At 37.3% G+C, this 20,330-nt stretch overlaps 1 protein-coding gene and 1 long non-coding RNA gene across 2 annotated transcripts; one reads left to right on the top strand and one right to left on the bottom strand.

Annotated features, from left to right (window-relative positions):
• The first annotated feature begins 3,731 nt into the window (after positions 1-3,731).
• On the top strand, positions 3,732-5,674 carry LOC117622999. The gene is made up of 3 exons (XR_004585057.1): positions 3,732-3,774; positions 3,990-4,052; positions 5,272-5,674. It is a non-coding gene; the product is annotated as an uncharacterized LOC117622999 (long non-coding RNA).
• A 9,072-nt stretch (positions 5,675-14,746) lies between these two features.
• Positions 14,747-17,485, bottom strand: LOC117620550 (G-type lectin S-receptor-like serine/threonine-protein kinase At2g19130). The gene has a single exon (XM_034350645.1). The coding sequence runs from the start codon at positions 17,381-17,383 to the stop codon at positions 14,948-14,950; it is 2,436 nt and encodes an 811-aa protein (XP_034206536.1). The 5' UTR covers positions 17,384-17,485; the 3' UTR covers positions 14,747-14,947.
• Between the last annotated feature and the right edge of the window lie 2,845 nt (positions 17,486-20,330).

Below are 20,330 nucleotides of genomic sequence, written 5' to 3'. Positions count from 1 at the left end.
AAATACCACCCAAGTAAATTTAATTGCTAATATTTTATGATTTCAGTTTGATTGCTGACATGTCAAAAAATTATTGGGCCATATCACTACCTTGTATATGCTACGGTACTATTATATAATCTCTCCCCTCCTTGTGCCTTTCTCCTGCCAATGTGGGCCCAAACAAATAAGCAACACGCCACTCTACAAGCTTAAGTGGGCCTAAGCCACGCAAGATGCCCAGGACTTGCTTGAGTGGGTTGTGGTGTGGATGGTAATAAGTTGACATGAGGCCCATTGATGGGCCGAGAAATGGAAGTCCCGGGGTTGCTTGGGTGCCCCGGAACTCAAGCCCATTTCTTAGGCCCAAATTTGTGGGTGCGCACAAAGAGAGAAAAATAGCCCATTACTTCAACCAAAATAGTCCATTAACTCAACCAAAATAGCCCAACAATTGATGAAGTTAGCCCATTCACTTGATAAACCAACTTATTGTCCTAGAAGGCCCAAGCAACTTAAGAAAATATCTGCAAAATCTCCAGCACCTAGCTGAAAACAAAAGCCACAATGAAAGCCAAAATATTCATGTGTGTAAGCTGCTGGGAAGCTCCAGCACATGGGAGGGAACAAGTTTCAAGCAAAAACATCCAAAAAAACCAAGGGATACTTGAGCAAAACACCCTTCAAACTAGTGTACATACCCATTTCTTTCCCTCATCAGACCTAGCCTTAGAAGAGGTGAGAAAAGAAGGAAGAAAGATGGCTAAAAATGGGGATTCTCCACTGAGGCAGCTGCGAGAAAGGGAGGCTTGAGCTCCCAAAATTCCTGATTTTGTGCAAATAGATAGAGGAAATTTCACCAAGATAGAAAAGTCAAGGGAGGAGAGGAGAAATGAAGAAAAAGCTTGGTCAAGTTGGGAAGAACCATTAGGGTTTCTTGGGAAAGGATAGATTCCAGCAAGCTATAAGATGAGGCCTCTTCTACCCAACAAAACCAACTTAGATTCAGAGAGCAAGTTTTCTCTCTTACCTGCAAAAACCCAGCAATTTCGTGCACTATTCACCCTTATTCTCCATTTTCCTCTTCTGGCAAACCACTTTCACATATGTCAAAGCTTTGTCAAGCTACCGGAAGAACATTGTTCTTTCTTTCTCTCTTCTCAGCCAAATCAGCCTGCAAATCTCTTCTTCCTTACCTTAAACACTCCCATTTCTCCCTAGGAAGCCATATTTTCCTCTTCGGTGCTAAACTCATGCTGATTTTGCTTCCATGTCATAAGCCTCTCATGCCAAGCTAGAAAATTTATCTGTAAGCCTCAAGAAATTGTTACTAGAAATTGTGGTTTTTCCCTTTTTATAAAATTCTTATTCAAAACTTTTAGATATAAATAATATACAAAATAAATATTAAACAGTAAAGTAAAATAAAGAGCCAAGTAAACAAATAAATAAAACAAGTTAAGATTAAGAAAGCAAGCCTGGTATAGTGAAAGCACGTCAAAGACGCTGTCCTAAAGCCTTTGTAGCCTCCCTACGTGCAGGTAATGACGGTCTACAAGACTCCAAGATACGACCCCAATACGCAGGCTTAAGATCCGCTATGAGCACGTTCACAGTCGGATAGAAAACTCCAAGCCACAGAACCGTTGCCCAAAAATAATATAGAAAGTATGGAATATGTGAAAGTATGAGAATAGAGAAATCTGATTGTAGTGTATTTGAAATGTGAAGGAGGAGTGGCCTTTTATAGGCATCCAAAACTCGTAACCTCCAAACACATTTAACCATAAAAGTTGGTGGCAATGAATAGAAAATAAAAACTGAAAATTAAACAATTTGTAACTCCTATAATAAATAAAAGAAACCAACCAAAAATTAAAACAGAAAATAAAACGTTTTAAAATTTAAAATCCTTTCAAATAATAACAATCCCCCACAAAGGGTTTTAAAATTTTAAAATTGTAAAATATAAAGAAAATATACATATGGGCAACATAATACTATGCAATAGGTGTAGGTGCCTTCCGGGCTTGAACCTTCACTTAGTGATGATAGTTTCCATTTGAGGAACCTGAGTGTACACAGTATTGAACTCGGTACCTTTGACCAAACTTCAACATATCCCACACATAGTATTGGTTGAGGCTTGGAAGCGGGGTAGCGCTATTTATGGCCATGCGCTAATCTTGATTCTCATGAGAGTTGCTAGAGAATAGCCCAATTCTCACAGTCGCGGCCTCACGACGTCTCTCACTTAGGTGAGTTCTCCAAGAGTACATGTGACCTGCACCCTGCGGGAGATTGCCCGCCTCGAAACTCATTCAGGGATAACTCCCTTCCTAACGTCACATTATATAGCACTGATGTCATAGGGATGAGCATGAGGACATCTCTGGGATGCCTCCACATGATATAAACAGTGCTCAATGAGTCACGCAGTATGGATTGTTTCTACCCATTGAACTTCCTTCATGGGATCGCCAATCACAGAAGTTGGGTTACCTCCCTAGGTGACTCCCTTATGGGCTTAAGCCCATCCCCCTCGACATTTCTAGGACTCTGCTCCTAGAAAGACCTTTAGTCAATTGGTCAGCAATGTTGTTCTTCGACTTTACATACTCCAAAGACACAATGTTCTTACTTAATAGACTCTTCATAGATTTATATCTCACATGTATGTGTCTGTTCATTTTCCTATTTGTGTGAGATTGTTTCACCAAGTCTATTGTAGCCTTGCAGTCACAATGAATAGATAAAGCAGGCAATGGTTTCTCCACCATAGGCATATCCATTAATAAACTCTTAATCCATTCAGCCTCAGTGCAAGTAGTATCCAAAGCTATGAGTTCAGACTCCATAGTACTTCTAGAAATAATTGTTTGCTTCTTCGAACCCCATGAAATTGCAGCTCCACCTAATAAGAAAATGTAACCACTAGTAGACTTCACTTCTTCATTGTCAGTTATCCAATTTGCATCACTATATCCTCTATTACATTTGGAAATCCTTTATAGCATAGTGAATAATCTATTGTTCCTCTTAGGTACTTGAAAACTCTTTCCAAAGCATTCCAATGTTCCTTGCTTGGATTATGTGTATACCTACTTAACCTTCCAACAGCATAAGCAATGTCTGGTCTAGTCTTATTTGCAATATACAACAAAGAACCTATCATCTGGGAGTACTTCAGCTGAGAAAATGGTTCACCTTGATTTTTCTTTAAATGAACATTGGGATCATAAGGTGTTGGTGTGGGCTTACACTCAAAGTAATTGAACTTCTTCAACATCTTCTCAATAGTACTAGATTGACTTAGAGAGATTCCTTGTGTCGTCTTCTCAATTTTCATTCCTAAGATTACATGTGCTTCTCCCATATCTTTCATGTCAAAATTCCTAGATAAGTATGACTTCACATCATTCACAATCTCTAAATTCGTCCCAAAGATCAAAATGTCATCAACATATAGGCACAAGATTACGTGTTCTCCATTATTCTCTTTATAGTAAACGCATTTATCATGACCATTAAACTTAAAATCATAATCTAGAATCACCTTGTCAAATTTCTCATGCCATTGCTTAGGAGCTTGCTTTAAGCCATATAAAGATTTAACCAACTTGCACACCTTGTGTTCTTGGCCCTTAACTATGAATCCTTCGGGTTGCTCCATATAGATCTCTTCATCTAAGTCTCCATTTAGAAACGCCGTCTTCACATCCATTTGATGAATCACTAAATTATGCACATATGCTAAAGCTATCAAGGTCCTTATGGTGGTAATCCTAGAAACAGGTGAGTAAGTATCAAAATAATCTATCCCTTTCTTTTGTGTAAAACCCTTAGCTACCAATCTCGCTTTGTACTTATCAATACTTCCATCAGGTTTCAACTTTTTCCTAAACACCCACTTGCACCCTATCGCTTTATTTCCAGCAGGCAAATTCGTTAACATCCATGTGTTATTTTGAATTATAGATTGAAACTCATCATTTATAGCCTCTTTCCAGAATGGTGCATCCACAGACATAACGGCTTCCTTATAAGTTGTGGGATCTCCTTCTACTAGAAAGGTATAGAAATCATCTCCAAAGTTCTTCTCAATTCTCGCCCTTTTGCTTCTTCTAAGTTCTTGAGATTCTAAATTTTCAATCGTAGTTGAGCTAGAAGGCTTTTCACTTATTTGTACTTCCTTAGAAATTCTTGTCTTGTACGGAAAAATATCTTCAAAGAATGTAGCATCTCTTGCTTCCATAATTGTGTTGTTTGCAACCTCCTTTACTTCAGAGTTAATCACCAGGAATCTATTGGCACTACTATTTTTCGCATAACCGAGGAAAACTGCGTCTATAGTCTTAGGACCTATTTTCTTTCTCTTTGGATCGGGTATGAGTACCTTAGCTAAACACCCCCACACTTTTAGGATTCTAAGGTTAGGTGATCTTCTTTTCCATAACTCATAAGGAGTTTTCTCATTATCCTTCAATGTTATCCTATTAAGTATGAAACAAGCAGTTAACATTGCTTCCCCCCACAAATTTTCAGGTAGTCCACTACTAAGAAGCATAGAGTTTACCATATCCATCAGGGTTCTATTTTTCCTTTCAGCCACTCCATTAGATTGGGGTGAATATGGTGGAGTAACTTCATGTATAATTCCATGTTCTTCACAAAACACTCCAAGCTCATTTGAGGTATACTCTCCACCTCTGTCAGATCTAAGTCTTTTAATCTTTTTCTCCAATTGGTTTTCTACCTCATTTTTATAAATCTTGAGTTTATTAAACACCTCATCTTTTGTCTTAATAAGATAAATATGACAATACCTAGAGAAGTCATCAATAAAAGTCACAAAGTACTTGTTTCCACCTCTAGTAGGAGACCTATTTGAATCACACACATCACTATGTATGAGCTCTAAGATTTGGGTGTTTCTCTCTACAGGTTTGAAAGAATTCCTAGTTTGTTTGGCTTGAACACACACTTCACATTTATGCTTAAGGTCTATGTTAGACTTAGGGATTAGCTCAAGATCCATTAACGTTTTGATTTTGCTCAAACTTACATGTCCTAACCTTCCATGCCATACATTACAAGATTCAACGTTAAAAACTTGAGGAGAAATTTTATTATCTTCAAAAACTACATTTATTTTGAACAATCCATCACAAACATATCCTTTTCCAATAAAGACATCGTTTCTAGTAATAACAATCCTATTCGACTCCATTACAATTTTGTATCCTTGTTTTACTAAGGACGATCCACTGATAAGATTTCTCCTCACTTCAGGAACATGTCGCACATCCTTGAGAGTTAGAGTCTTCCCAGATGTCATCTTCAATTCCACTTCTCCTATTCCACGTACTTGTGCGACGGTGTCATTTCCTAGGGTTACACTTCCTCCACTTGAGTTCTGGTAATTTTTGAAAAACCGTTTGTCAAAACACACATGTACGTTTGCCCCAGAATCTAACCACCAATCACTATTACTTAAATATGCGACATTAACTAGAGGCTTAAAACTATACCTTAGATTGGGTTCATCTTGATCATCTTGATCCACCAACACATTCACTTGGGCTTTAGGACCACTTTGTCCTTTGTTCCACTTAGGCTTGGGCTTGTAGGGCTCGGTCTTCTTGTAATGACAGTCTTTGGCCCAATGATTTGTTCTTCCACAAACGAAGCATGGTTGATCTCTATTGCCATTGGAATTGTTATGGGGTCTATTATGCTGGCGATTTTGGTTTCGGTTGAATTGATTATGGTTGGGTTGGCTATTTCTGTTTGTCCTCTTGAAAGATTTCCTTCTAGATTGGAAACGATTCCTATTGTTTGAAGTTTCCACTAGGTTCACATTTGTCTTTTCTTCCTTAGGCTTGTTACTTGATTTATGTTTCTCTTCAATCCTAAGGGAGTTTAAAACTTGGGTTAAGGTTAAAACTCCTTGTTTGTGCCTAAGCGTTTTTGCAAAGTTTAACCAACTTGGGGGTAATTTATCTATGAGACAAGAGACTTTAAACTCTTCACTAAACTTAGTACCCTTAAGTTCTATTTTCCTTAAAAAATCTTGGTACTCATGAATTTGTTCACTTACAGTTTTATTCTCAACCATCATATAGTTATTAAAGTTTGAGATTGTAAAACGATCTATTCCCGCATCTTCTATCCCATATTCAGCTTCTAATTCATCCCACAAAGTTTTTGCATTTTTAGTATCTTGATAAACATCATACAGATCATCGGAGAGAGCACTAAGGATTCTATTATGGCAATGATATTCTAATTCTTCTTTGGTCATCTTCTCCTTAGTTTTAGAAGTGGTTTCAGTAGTTTTATCAGGTGTGGTTTGATCTTCTAGGGCAGAAACTAACCCTAAAACAGTTAACCAATATTTAAGTTGTCTTTGCCACCTCTTAAAATTTGTCCCATTAAATTTTCCTGGTTTAACATTATTGGTTTCTACACTATCCATTTCAATTCCAATAAACAGTAATGAAGCAACAAAATCTGAAATTTAAATATAATAGAAATTAAGATTGAATATTAATCAAACAGTTGGTGGACAAACAATAACTTAAAGAAACAAACGTGCCAAATTTATGACAAAATATCTAACTTTAATTTTGTCTTAAAACAACGGTTACAAAATCTGATGCACTTAATTAATTTTTAAATTTGTTTGGGTTGGTAACCAAAGCGTGTTTTGTTTTAAAACAACGGTTACAAAATCTGATGCACTTAATTAATTTTTAAATTTGTTTGGGGTTGGTAACCAAAGCGTGTGAGCAATCAAAACACAAGCAAAACTGAAACGAGTAACTAAAACTTTCCAACTGTAGTACTTAAGGTTTTGAATAATAACTTTAATAAGTTTTTTTAAAACCAAAGATGCAGAACAATTAGGTTAAAGGTTTAATATTGGTAAAAAGGTTTTCTAACTTTGGACTTTAAAGCTATAGTTTTGAAAATTGTATAGACAAGCAATAATAGGAAAACACAGCTAATGAAGACAGAGAGTGTTTACGATTTGGAGAAACTTATAGCAACAACAAATACGGTAAGAATAATTTTAACTTACAAAGGCTTTAGATTGTTACTAGAAATTGTGGTTTTTCCCTTTTTATAAAATTCTTATTCAAAACTTTTAGATATAAATAATATACAAAATAAATATTAAACAGTAAAGTAAAATAAAGAGCCAAGTAAACAAATAAATAAAACAAGTTAAGATTAAGAAAGCAAGCCTGGTATAGTGAAAGCACGTCAAAGACGCTGTCCTAAAGCCTTTGTAGCCTCCCTACGTGCAGGTAATGACGGTCTACAAGACTCCAAGATACGACCCCAATACGCAGGCTTAAGATCCGCTATGAGCACGTTCACAGTCGGATAGAAAACTCCAAGCCACAGAACCGTTGCCCAAAATAATATAGAAAGTATGGAATATGTGAAAGTATGAGAATAGAGAAATCTGATTGTAGTGTTTTTGAAATGTGAAGGAGGAGTGGCCTTTTATAGGCATCCAAAACTCGTAACCTCCAAACACATTTAACCATAAAAGTTGGTGGCAATGAATAGAAAATAAAAACTGAAAATTAAACAATTTGTAACTCCTATAATAAATAATAATTTCATCCATTTTGCTATTTACACCAGCCCAGGCCCCTAGTAGCTGCCGGAAGGAAAAAAAAAAGCCCTTACATAAATTGGCGACTCTGCTGTGGATCAGGCCGTTATCTTCACCAATGCCTCTGGATAAGAAGCCCAGAAGCAATAAACCAGAGAAAATAAAAAGATAAGAAAATTTCCTCTTTCTTTGTTTTTCCTTTATTGGTTATCTACTTTACACAACAAGCATAACATGGGTTACTGACATGTGCCTTTTGCTTGTTTCTTAGTTCTCCATTCTCAAGCAAAACTAGGTCTTATACAAGGGCTGGGGGCATAGGCAAATCCATCATTCATGCCATTGAAGCGAACTTTCATGCCATTGAAACAAACTACACACACAAACTCCAAAATACTTGGGGGCTTCATGCCAAGCAAATCTGTATATAAATTTTTTTTTTTTTTTTTAAAAAGGAGTCAAAATTCAGTTCCAAATGACTTGGGGGCTTCCTACCAATTTTTTTTAAAAAAAGTCAAACAGAAGCACTTCATAGTTTCTCATGCTAAACCAAGCTATGCCTCGGTTCTGAGAGCGGTGACTCAACATTATTCACATCTTCAACCAAGCCCAAGCTATATCATTCATTCATCACTGTTTCCACCACTTGCCTTATTTTTTTTTTTTTTTCAAACCTTCTTAGCCTCTACCCGATTTCAATCCATCCTTACAACAATTAAACAACCTCATTGCACCTCTAAAAGAATACTTCAAGTGACCTCAACGACTAGCTTGTTCTTCTCATGCTTTGGAACCTCTAAATCAAGTCTAAAAAAAGATATAGACGCTGGAGAGGTACTCGCTAAAAAAAAAAAAGAAAAAAAAAAGAAAAAAAAGAAGAGGTCCTAGAAGCATATTTTCTTACATTCTTCCAACTCCTACTCTACAAGCAAAGAATTTCTAGCACTTGCCTTATTTCAAATCTTCTTAGCCCCTTCCCTATTTCAAACATCATGCAAGTGTATATGCTCCTTAAACCCCAAAGCTCAATTTATCCTTGCAACAATTCAACAAACTCATTACATCTGTGAAAGTAACCAAAAACTCACCTTTATTCTATCAAGTTCCCAGCAAATCAGTAAGAAGATGGCATCTCTCATGCTTTGGAATCTCTCAATCAAGCCTGAAAAAGAAACAAGGGAGTACGTTGGCCAGATCAGATGCTCGAAGGGAACTCGTAAACGAAAAGGGGGCGCCGAAAGCATAATCGCTATTGAAGCATAATTTTTTCCAAAGACAAGTTGGAAGAGACCAAAACTCACTTTCATGATATCAAAATCCTAGAAAATTAGACTTCTCATGCTTTCTCATGCTTTGGAGCTTCTAAACAAGAGAATACGTTAGCCAAAATCAGACGCCGGAAAGGTACTCATACACAAAGGGAGGCGCCGGAAGCATAATTTTCGCAAAGTGCAAGCAAACTCATCTATCAAGCATTTGACAAAATTCACAGGGCGTGATACCAATCCACATGCCAAGAAATTTCATTTCATTCAAGCATTCCAAGAAATTCGGGCATTTTAAGCAAATTGAAGAACTCATGCTCTTACGACAATACCTTTCAACATCATGCTCTCACGACAATATTGCTCAAGAACATGCTCTAACAATGCCTAGATCAGCACTCAATGCCAAGAGAAAGGACATGCTAAATTCTCATACAAAAGCAACATGCCAAGAAAAACTTATACACAAACATGCTAAATTCTCAGACAAAAGCAACATGCCAAGCAAAACTTATACACAAACTTTCCAACCATTCTAGCTAGAACATCCCACCTTGAGAAAATCACTAGAAATCAAGCTTGCAACCAACAAATCCCAAACTTTCCAGATCCGAACTAGACATATCAAGATTTATTTTCTCAAAATTTCGTTGCATTTCGAGCTAGGGAAGCATGTCAAACAGATTCCTAAAACAGCCCATGCCACAGGAACTGCACAGTTCCAGCAGCTTAACCCTTACTTTGAAATTCCACCAAAAATTCATTTTTTCTTCAAGTGATGCAAGACCAATTCCGACATAACCATTGAGAAGTCCATTTTCATGTCTCAAAAGCCCCAACTCAGATTCGAAAAGAAACATTTCAAAAGTTCAAAAAACTGCCAGCAAGGTACTTTGAGATATTTTGACAAACACTTGGCATGCATACCCAAGTAAGCTTGCATGACTCTTGTTTATCACCAAGCTAGAATCCTAAACCTCAGAACCCGATTTATAGTTCAAAAATTCTGGGAAATACAGAGGAACTCAAGCATTCAAGCATAGAAAACAAGCATGCAACAAAGGCATCAACATCAACTCATGAACATGCTTCAGAAAAATGGAGGCATAGAGCACTAGAATGGGTGGATGATCCTCAATTTTGGATATGTTATCAACAACATAATTTCGAGCAAATTTTGTAAAGCAAGTGCAATCATCCAAGCATCATAAGTTAAAGATACATACAGAAGCAGAATCTGCAGAAACTCACCAGCCATGGATGAACACAGAGGTTTCAGACCAGCTTTGAGGCATCAGAAAAATTCTACAAATTCTACAAATTTTACAGGCTATAGTACTCGAGCGTATGAACAACTTTCATCAAGGAAGTTTTCTGATCCGAGCTTCCGAAATATGAATTATGTACTGATGCACAATACCCACGGGTTTGGGTCTTGAAAAGAAGAGGAAAGAAGAGAATGAGAGAAAATCAGAAAATAAAGCATGCCATGCCAAATGAAAGGAAAAGAGAGCAGCTACTTGCAAATAAAAAATTCAAAAGGCGGGCGCAACACAATTTTGCCCACGTAAAGGCCAAGCCAGTCAAGGGGATAACGTGCCCAGCTCTCTTATGTGCTCTCAAGCCCGTATCTCTTCTTCAACGCACCATGCATCAATACAAACCTTTGTGAATCAATCCACACAAACCATGCAACTCAAGCATTTCACTTGATGCAATCATTTCGAGTAAACCCAAACTAGATATCACATATCACGCTTTTCAAGCAAGACAGTCATCACGAAAATAACAATGTTAGAACTTGGCAATTCTAGCTGCTGGAATCCCAGAAAAGAAGCCATGCTATCACCATATCATGCCAAATTGTCACCATCGCACCATCGCAACAAAGGGATATCCTAAGTTCATCACGCCATGCAATGACCTAAACAAATACTCAGAAGGCCATGCGGCAAGAGTTTTTGCAGCTCATGCCAATCAAATCTTTTTCTGATGATTATAGTGCACTTGGCGGTTGAGGAAGTAATTCATTGCAATCACCACCAGCAAAGCCAAAACCTCAATAACCAAGATTCAAGCCAAGCAAAACATGGAAGATAATGATGCACTATACGAGATGCTCTTGGAAAATAACATAAGCTCTATATTCATGCTGCCGGAAGAGTGAACCCTCATGTTAGACCAAACTATATCTTGATTCAACTCAACCCTTAGATTATCCACATCCTCATAGCAAGTCTAAGCTAATCATGCCAAGCCAAGTCACGTTTTTTCCAGCACCTATTCCATGCCAAACAAAACAGTTTCCAGCACCTGTCCTGTTTCAAACATCCTTCCAGCACTTGCCCTGTTTCAAATATCCTTCCAGCACATACTCTATTTCAAACACCCTGCCAGCACCTACTCTATTTCAAATATCCTTCCAGTACATGCCAATGCCAAACATCCAAGCATACAAGCCTAAATCAAGCATACACGCCAATGCCAAGCATCCGAGCATACAAGCCAAAATCAAGCGTACATGCCAATGCCAAGCATCCTAGCATACAAGCCAAAATCAAGCATACACGCCAATGCCAAGCATCAAGCCAAAATCAAGCATACATGCCAATGCTAAGCATCAAGCCAAATACCAAGCATACATGCCAACATCAAGCATACATGCCAATACCAAGTCAACGCAACTCTTGCAAACCACAATCATTCAAAATCAAGCCTCTCTAGTCACTCAAGCAAATAAATCACGCAAGCTAAATAGTTATCTTGAGCTAATCCAACAAGCATTTTCTTCTATATCATGCCACAAAATAGGTCAACTCTTGGTACTCTAGTAAGTGACCTCCAAAATTACAGTGTCTAGGAAAGTTTTTCAAGGCAATACCCTCGGTGTTTGAGAAGGATTGGGTTTTAAGCGGGACCATTGCGACTCCTCCAACCTTCCTGGAAAAAAACTGGCTGTAATTTCAGAGACACTTAACTAGTCATCCTTGAGTTGTTCCTAAACCCATGCCATGCCATGCCACTGCCATTTATTTTGGGCTGGAAATTGATTATTTGGACCATTTCAATACACATTCATGGCCCCTATAATCAAGGGGCCTAATGTTGAGGCCCAAAAAATTCACGGTTCGGCCCAATTAAATTCTCGGCTCAATGCGATACCTTACCGAGAAGAAACCAGATTTGGGCACACGAAAGTTCGTCATATGCGCTTGTACACATGCCACGCCAAGCAAATAAGCAACACGCCACTCTACAAGCTTAAGTGGGCCCAAGCCACGCAAGATGCCCGGGGCTTGCTTGAGTGGGTTGTGGTATGGATGGTAATAAGTTGACATGAGGCCCATTGATGGCCGAGAAATGGAAGTCCCGGGGTTGCTTGGGTGCCCCGGAACTCAAGCCCATTTCTTGGGCCCAAATATGTGGGTGAGCATAAAGAGAGAAAAATAGCCCATTACTTTAACCAAAATAGTCCATTAACTCAACCAAAATAGCCAAACAATTGATGAAGTTAGCTCATTCACTTGATAAACCAACTTATTGTCCTAGAAGGCCCAAGCAACTCAAGAAAATATCTGCAAAATCTCCAGCACCTAGCTGAAAACAAAAGCCACGATGAAAGCCAAAATATTCATGTGTGTAAGCTGCTGGGAAGCTCCAGCACATGGGAGGGAACAAGTTTCAAGCAAAAACATCCAAAAAAAATCAAGGGATACTTGAGCAAAACACCCTTCAAACCAGTGTACATACCCATTTCTTTCCCTCATCAGACCTAGCCTTAGAAGAGGGTAGAAAAGAAGGAAGAAAGATGGCTGAAAATGGGGATTCTCCACTGAGGCAGCTGCGGGAAAGGGGGGCTTGAACTCCCAAAATTCCTGATTTTGTGCAAATAGATAGAGGAAATTTCAAGATAGAAAAGTCAAGGAAGGCGAGGAGAAAGGAAGAAAAAGCTTGGCCAAGTTGGGAAGAAACCATTAGGGTTTCTTGGGAAAGGATAGTTTCTAGCAAGCTATAAAATGAGGCCTCTTCTACCCAACAAAACCAACTCAGATTTAGATAGCAAGTTTTCTCTCTTAACTACAAAAACCCAGCAATTTCGTGCATTATTCACCCTTGTTCTCAATTTTCCTCTTCTGGCAGACCACTTTCACATCTGTCAAAAGCTTTGTCAAGCTGCCGGAAGAACATTGTTCTTTCTTTCTCTCTTCTCAACCAAATCAGCCTGCAAACCTCTTCTTCCTCACCTTAAACACTCCCATTTCTCCCTAGGAAGCCATATTTTCCTCTTCGGTGCTAAACTCATGCTGATTTTGCTTCCATGCCATAAGCCTCTCATGCCAAGCTAGAAAATTTATCAGTAAGACTCAAGAAATCAGCTGTAAGCTGTTGTTATTTTTATTGGTAAAGGTAACCAAGGTGTTTCCTAAGGTATCTCAGTCCTTTCGAAGCATTCTTGGGGCTTGATCTTCGAACTCAGGCTCAAGGGGCAATTTCATCCATCTGCCCTTTACGGTAGCCCAACCCGTTTGTAGCTGCCGGAAGAAAAAAGCCCCTACAGAGGGATCCCTATATATATATATATATATATATATATATATATATGAGGGACACCTTTATAGGGCCCACTTCGCATTGTATTTCACTAATCCAAACCGTCTATGTTTTAGATAATCATTTACGAATCATCTTAACAAAAAATCACTTGGATCCAATATTATTTGACCACTCAATCGTGTTATTGAAATTTTAGTACTTTTTTGAAGCACTGTGTTCATTGATTTTGTAGGATACAATTGGATGTCAAAACTGTTTCTGGTTTGTCTAATTTTTTGTAAGAATGATCTATGAATGTAGACTTAAAAAATAGATGGTTTGAATTGTTGGAAAAAATTCGTATGGTACCTTAAAGGGCGTCCCTCAAATAAAATTATTTGAGGGATCCCTCAATGGAAGGGGATTATATATATATATATATATATATGTACTTTATATATGTGTATATATATGTATTTTATAATATATATATATATATATAATATATGTGTATATATATTGAAAAATAAAAAAAATCTAGTCCTAGTCCAAACATATACCAAAACGTATGATAAGTGTTATCCAACTTGGACCAAGCCAAGCCAAACCAAGACAATCCCTAAACATAGCGCATGCCAGGATAGTCCTGCATAACAAATGAAGGGATTGGGTCTACTGCATGATGCAATGGATATAACGATCATGAACTATAACCATTTGTCTACCATCTTATGTGGCAAGTTGAGATGGATAACCACATCAAGTAAAAATCTTTTATTTCTTTTTATCAGATTTTAAATTAATAAAAAAAATTGAAAAATTAACCGAGAAAAATTAGACCTAATAAGCTTTCATGTTTGCTTCTCCTAGTGCTTCCCCCCTTTCGATCATCTATCTACAGTCCCCTTTCCCTATCTGGCCGCTCTCCAAAGGCACTCCATTGGCACCCCTACCTTCTTTCCACCGAAAGAATCCTTCAGATGATATACAAATGCGCTATAAAAATGTCCTAAAGTCTAGCATTATTCATTTGAGCTCGAGTTAGAAATTTTTCTTTAGTTGCACATAAGTTGATACATTACGGCTTTCCCATTTTGTGCTATGCTTTGCCGGAATTGCAGAGGTCCGCAAAAACACTAGAAGAAAAATAGGAAGTTGTGCCCAAAAGAACTGAATTGGTTTGATATGACCATCTCAAAACAAAATCTGCACCAACTAAAACTAAAAAAAAGGTGAATTTCTTTAGTGGATATATTCTCTTTGCAAGATTTCCTACACCAACTAAAACTAACCACCCAAAAAAATATATATATATATATTCACAAGGCCCTGCACTGCATTTTCCTCAAATTTTCTGCATTCATTGTTTATGGAAGAAAGAGAACTTTACAAGAAGAAATAAAAAGCTGAATTTTGGTAACTATTTCATGAATATTTACAATACAAAACTAATGAAGATGAGATGAGGGATCTCACAATCAGTTGCAAGTTAATTGAAACAAACAAAAGAATTGGAAATTTGAAGGTCCAGTCAATAGGTTTAAGCTCCAGAGATAGTAATATTACTTGAGTATCCATGCCTTGAATCTGAAGCACTGGAAATATAGTCATGGTAATCAATGGCCTCATCAAGACTCTTCGAAAAGCGGTCAAGGAACTGTGGAATAGGTGGTATGCCAAGTTCTATAACTCCCTCCAGAAGTTGAACAACCTGCCCCATACTTGGCCTATCCTTCTCATCATCTTGAATGCACCAACAAGCAGCTTTGCATGCTCTCATTAGTTCTTCTTTGTCAGCATTGCCTTCTAACCTGCAGTCCAACAAGGTGATAACATCTTCTTCTTTGGTTACCACATTCGCAACGCGAGTCGGGAAATAATTTTGTAACCCATCATCTAAAAGATCTCTGTTTCTCCTTCCTGATATAAGCTCAAAAAGCAGCATTCCATAGCTAAAAGCATCAGCTTTTGGTGTGATAGCTTCTCCTGAAATCCATTCTGGTGCAATGTAGCCTCTGGTTCCTTGCATGGTTGTAATTATCCGGCTGAAGTCTCTGCTCATGAGCTTTGCTAGACCGAAATCTGCTATTTTCGGGGCATATTCTGCATCCAACAGAATGTTTTCAGGTTTGATGTCACAGTGTATGATGCATTCTCTACACTCTTCATGAAGGTAAGCAAGTCCTCTTGCAGTTCCAGCTGCAATGTTATATCTAGCTTTCCAATCTAAGACAATGGGACTCTTTTGAAACAAAACTGATTCTAGAGAGCCATTTGGCATGTAATCATAAACCAAGAATCTTTTTGAAGTTTCTGCACAAAACCCTCGGAGGCGAACAAGATTAATATGTTGGACTTTCCCAATAGTCCTCACTTCTGTAAGGAATTGCTTATCTGCTTGCTTTGGACAGTTAAGTCTCTTCACTGCAATGGGTGTAGAATTTTGCAATGTCCCTTTGAAAACAGAACCAAAGCCTCCTTCCCCAAGTTTTAAAGAGAAGTTCTTTGTTGCACTTCTTAGAACTCGGTACCTGAACATCACCAATGAGCCTTCAACTGCCTCAAATCCTTCCCCAGAACATTCATTCTTGGCAATTACCGCAATAATGAGTAAAACAGCCAACAAACCTCCAAGTACTCCGATGACAATCCAAAGGGTCTTGCTCTCCTTCTTCACCTCTATTGCCTCAGATGCTGCAATTCGTAGATGCAACACTTTGCCTACTTTCCCATCAAGTGTAAGTTGTTTTACATTGAACAGACCCCCTGTCCAAACCAAACACTCATTACCATAAGCAAAAGCTGTACATGAGCAATTCCTTAAGCATGCTGATTTGCATTCATTGATGTTCTCGGCTGCTAAAGTCTTTGAATTATTAGGAAAGCGCACATCCGGTACCACCACAAACGTGTCATTTCCACCATTGCCTGCACTGCATTGTAAAGGGACTTTCCTCACACACCCATCTGTGTGATCTGCCAATTCCCAATCATTTGGGGATTTGGGTTGAAATCCTTCCAAGCAATCACAAAGATGTACTTGTTGCTGGTTGCAAATACTGGACGCACCGCAGAATCCATAGACTTCGCAATGTTCCGAGGGTCGCAACCAAATCGGATTCCCTTGGGGGAAGTCTTTTCCCCACTTATAGGCCTTGAACTGGCCAGAGATGTCAAGCACGTATCTAATAAATACGTCAGGGTTGACAGCATCATAAGAAACATAACTCCCCATCTCATTCGAAACATATGTAACATTTGTAACATAATGATTCAACTCTATTTCAGGAACATTTGTAAAAATCTTCCCTGTCCAAGGCCCAGATGTCCAGTACCTAATAGAACCATTATACAGCAACAAAAAACTTGTTCCATTTTGTTCAATCTCAAGAGAAAAAATCCCAGGTGCTGGATTTTCTGGGCTCCTCCAAGGAGTGAGAGTTAGTTTTTCATTGGTAACCTTACTGTATCCAAGCTTTCCACCTGGCAGCCAAGTATCAGTTGGGTGATCAAAACTCTGCCATATAATAACAGAGGAATTAAATGCATCTGTTATGACAAAGTTGCCATTGTCAAGAAGCATTGCTTTTGTAGAATTGGAAAATACTGGGAGAGAAGGATCATGAGTTGACCAAACTGCAGATTTGGATTGGTTCAGTAGGGTTAGGTTTCCATTTTGGAAGAGATGCAATGCTGAAGAGGATGGATCAGAAACAGGTTGGTTTCTGTTTGCCACCCAAACTACTGTTTTTTGTAGCTTTTTGTACCAGATGCCTATGTAGTGGTTTTGAGAGTTACCTGGTGTGAAGAAACCCAATTCAAATATACCACCTGGTGATGTGATTGTCTGGTTCCCAGAAAGAGATTGGCCTGGAGATATGGTGTTAGATGCCATGGAAGTATAATCTTTGAAGGTAAAGCATAACAGAAGCAGAACAGACTGAGAAATAAAGTTGTTCCTCCTACTCATATCCATCTCTTCATAAAACTCCTAGAATATTTTCTATGACCAGAACCCAAGCTTGGCTTCTCTCTCTCTCTCTGAAATGTTCTCAGCCACCTTCTTGTTGAAGGAGCTCATAAGAGGAAAGTATATATATAATTATATATAAAAATATATATGTATATATTTACTGACAAAGAGGAGCTAATACATATCACGTGTCGTGCTACAATGTGGACTACTTTGCTTTCTGTGTGGTCAATGAATTTTCAAAGCCAACATATTTTTACTCAAAATCGTCACACTACTCACAATGTTAGGCCACTGTTGAGATTAGAAAAATAATATTAATAATGAAAATTGATGAATATAAAAATAATAAAAAGAAGACTTGGATGCTCTCCCATTTCTCTCCCCATTATCTCCTCCTCCAATATAGAATATGACTAATGTCACATAACAGAGCAGCAGCAGCTCATGTTACTGCTCAGTTTGGCTTGTCTTTAGTGGATAGTTTGTATTTAGAACATAATTTGTATTGGTTGTCTTCCATTATCTTCTTAATGGATTCAAAGTCTTATTATAAAAAAATTAATCGAGTTAGTTAGCTCACTAAAGAAAATTTAGGACGTCGTACAACCTCTATACTCTCCTAAGCCTTGAATATCCTCGAGACATATAATATAATTTTTTTTTTTTTAAATACAAGTGATAGTTTAAACTACAGGGAATGGAGGTTTCTCACACACACACTATAACGGTGTCATAGGAGTTCGAATATAAGACCACTACTAATCTATAAGTGAAGGCCATTGTTCTTCCCCCCTCTCCCCTCTTCTCTTCCTCCTTTCACATCTTCCCCCATTTTCAGAGACAAAGGGTTTTCCCTATTTGTCTTAGTTTTGTTATGATTTTCATCCAACCATTATAGGCGGCTGCGGCTCAACGTCGGATCTTCACCTGCATTTCGGCGTCGGATCTCCACCACCATTTTTTTTGCAATTTTTTTATGTTTGGAATAAGTTGCAGAGACTCTTTGGATTCTATGTGTAGTTTTCACCTCTCCTTTTATGAGGATTTTTCATCTCTCCTTTGTAATAGCTTTTCATCTTTCCTTTGTGAGAATTTTATTTGTATTGTTATAGCTTGATTTTTTCAAGCTTTATCTCTTTTTTATTATTCTAAGTTTTCAATCTTAGTTGGAATGCCTATGTCAAAGTTTCCTCGATCCTGCCTGATCGTTAGTGGAGATACACCAAATTGTCTTCATTTTAATATTAGACCGCTTCGTTATTGTAATGGCCCTTTTGTGGCTAGTTTGTATTGGTCTTTTATAGCTAGTGGTTTTTTTAGCTGAATTATGAATGCAAACATAGAATTTCTTTTAAAAAAAAAAAAAAGACCCCACTAATGACAGATAATATAAAATTAGCTTCTCTTTATAAATATTCCAATTTAAACTTCGACAGGGACAAAAGAGGACTAAAATATCTAAAATTAACTGCTAGTTAATCCACCATGGTGGCTTAACAACTCCTTTGTCAACATCAGTTACCAACTTGAATCCCCTAACAATCTGGATAGCAAATGTGAGTTAGATTAGTTGGCTAAAATTGTGCGCCCGTCTTTTTGCATCTAAACTTGAACCCATACATTAGAACAATTTAAAATATCATATTTCTCAAAAACAAAATTTAAAAAAAATCAAATCCGTGGATGTAATCCTCTAGAAACAGACCTTAAAGGGCTCACAAATAAAATTTTTTTTTTTTCTGAAACCACATCGGGGCCTGCCCATTGTCATTGGGTAGAATCAAACCATAGCTGTCGAGTTTGTAATCACAAACCCTTTTTGATGCGTGTAAGTTGTAACATGGTCGATAATACATTGTAGAATGCTTGACAATTCAACTTTATTTTCAACCTAAGTGGCATGGAATTCTCATGGTGCCTAAAATGTTTTTAACTTTGTGATATTATGATGTGATGTGCATATCACTTAATCCAAAAGGAAAATGATATTAAGTATTTTTCTATGCACATAAAAATTTATATATGTTGATCAGTTGGTATTTTAAGGTTTTTTTTTTTTTTTTTTCACAAATAGACTATTCTAACATGACATTTTATACAAAAATTTTTAGAGAAAATGGTAACACACTAAGAACCAATTAAAAAATAACAAATAGCTAATTTAGGGTTTTTTCTCTTCAATTAAGCTCTTTAATGATTTTTTTTGTTGTCTAAAATGTCATGTTAGAATTGGTGTATTTATAAAAAGCTAATATTTTAACAGGGGTGGTCGTGATCTATTTTGGTTTAATTTAGGTTTCAAACCGCAAACTAATAGTATAACCAAACCGAATCGAACCGATCAATTTAATGACCGGTTTGGTTATGTCATTTCCCTTCATAAGCAAGCAAAGATTCTATATTATCTAACATAAATAAAAGGAAATATCGTATTGTAAATTGAACAATAGTTGAGAAAACTTGTAATCATTGAAGGAGATTACGCCAAACTTAAATAGTTTAGAGATTTCAATTTTTGGCATTAAATAGTTGGTATAAATGTGTAGGATTGAAAATATAATCAGTGAAATTGCGATTTAATTCAATATTACACTTTCCGTTTCGTTTGAACTAGCTTTGATTATTTTTAAAAATAAAAAAAACATTTGTGGTTAAAACTTAAATTTACTTTTTAACTATTGGCACACTTATTTTTGGCTCGCCCCTAGTTATACTCACAAATACTCATACCCAAAACACATCAATCATAAACAATTTGCATTGTCGTGTCTCATGTGTGCACATGGAGGTAGGTACCAATGCAGGGCAATAGGAATCAATAACAGTAATGATAAGACAAAAGCTATGAAAAATAATCTAAACTAAAGAAAAACATTAATATTTTGGGTATAATATGTGCCTTTTGAACTAAAAGATGGAGTAGATGGACATGGACGATTATTTTTCT

The sequence above is a fragment of the Prunus dulcis genome, chromosome 3 (assembly GCF_902201215.1).
Source record: "Prunus dulcis chromosome 3, ALMONDv2, whole genome shotgun sequence".
Classification (NCBI taxonomy): domain Eukaryota; kingdom Viridiplantae; phylum Streptophyta; class Magnoliopsida; order Rosales; family Rosaceae; genus Prunus; species Prunus dulcis.
The sequence above is the reverse complement of the archived record's forward strand: the minus strand, read 5'-3'. Positions and strand labels throughout refer to the sequence as shown.

What these genes read in the sequence shown, in the direction of transcription:
- LOC117620550 (XM_034350645.1), bottom strand. Translation starts at nt 17,383, where the DNA reads ATGGATATGAGTAGGAGGAACAACTTTATTTCTCAGTCTGTTCTGCTT.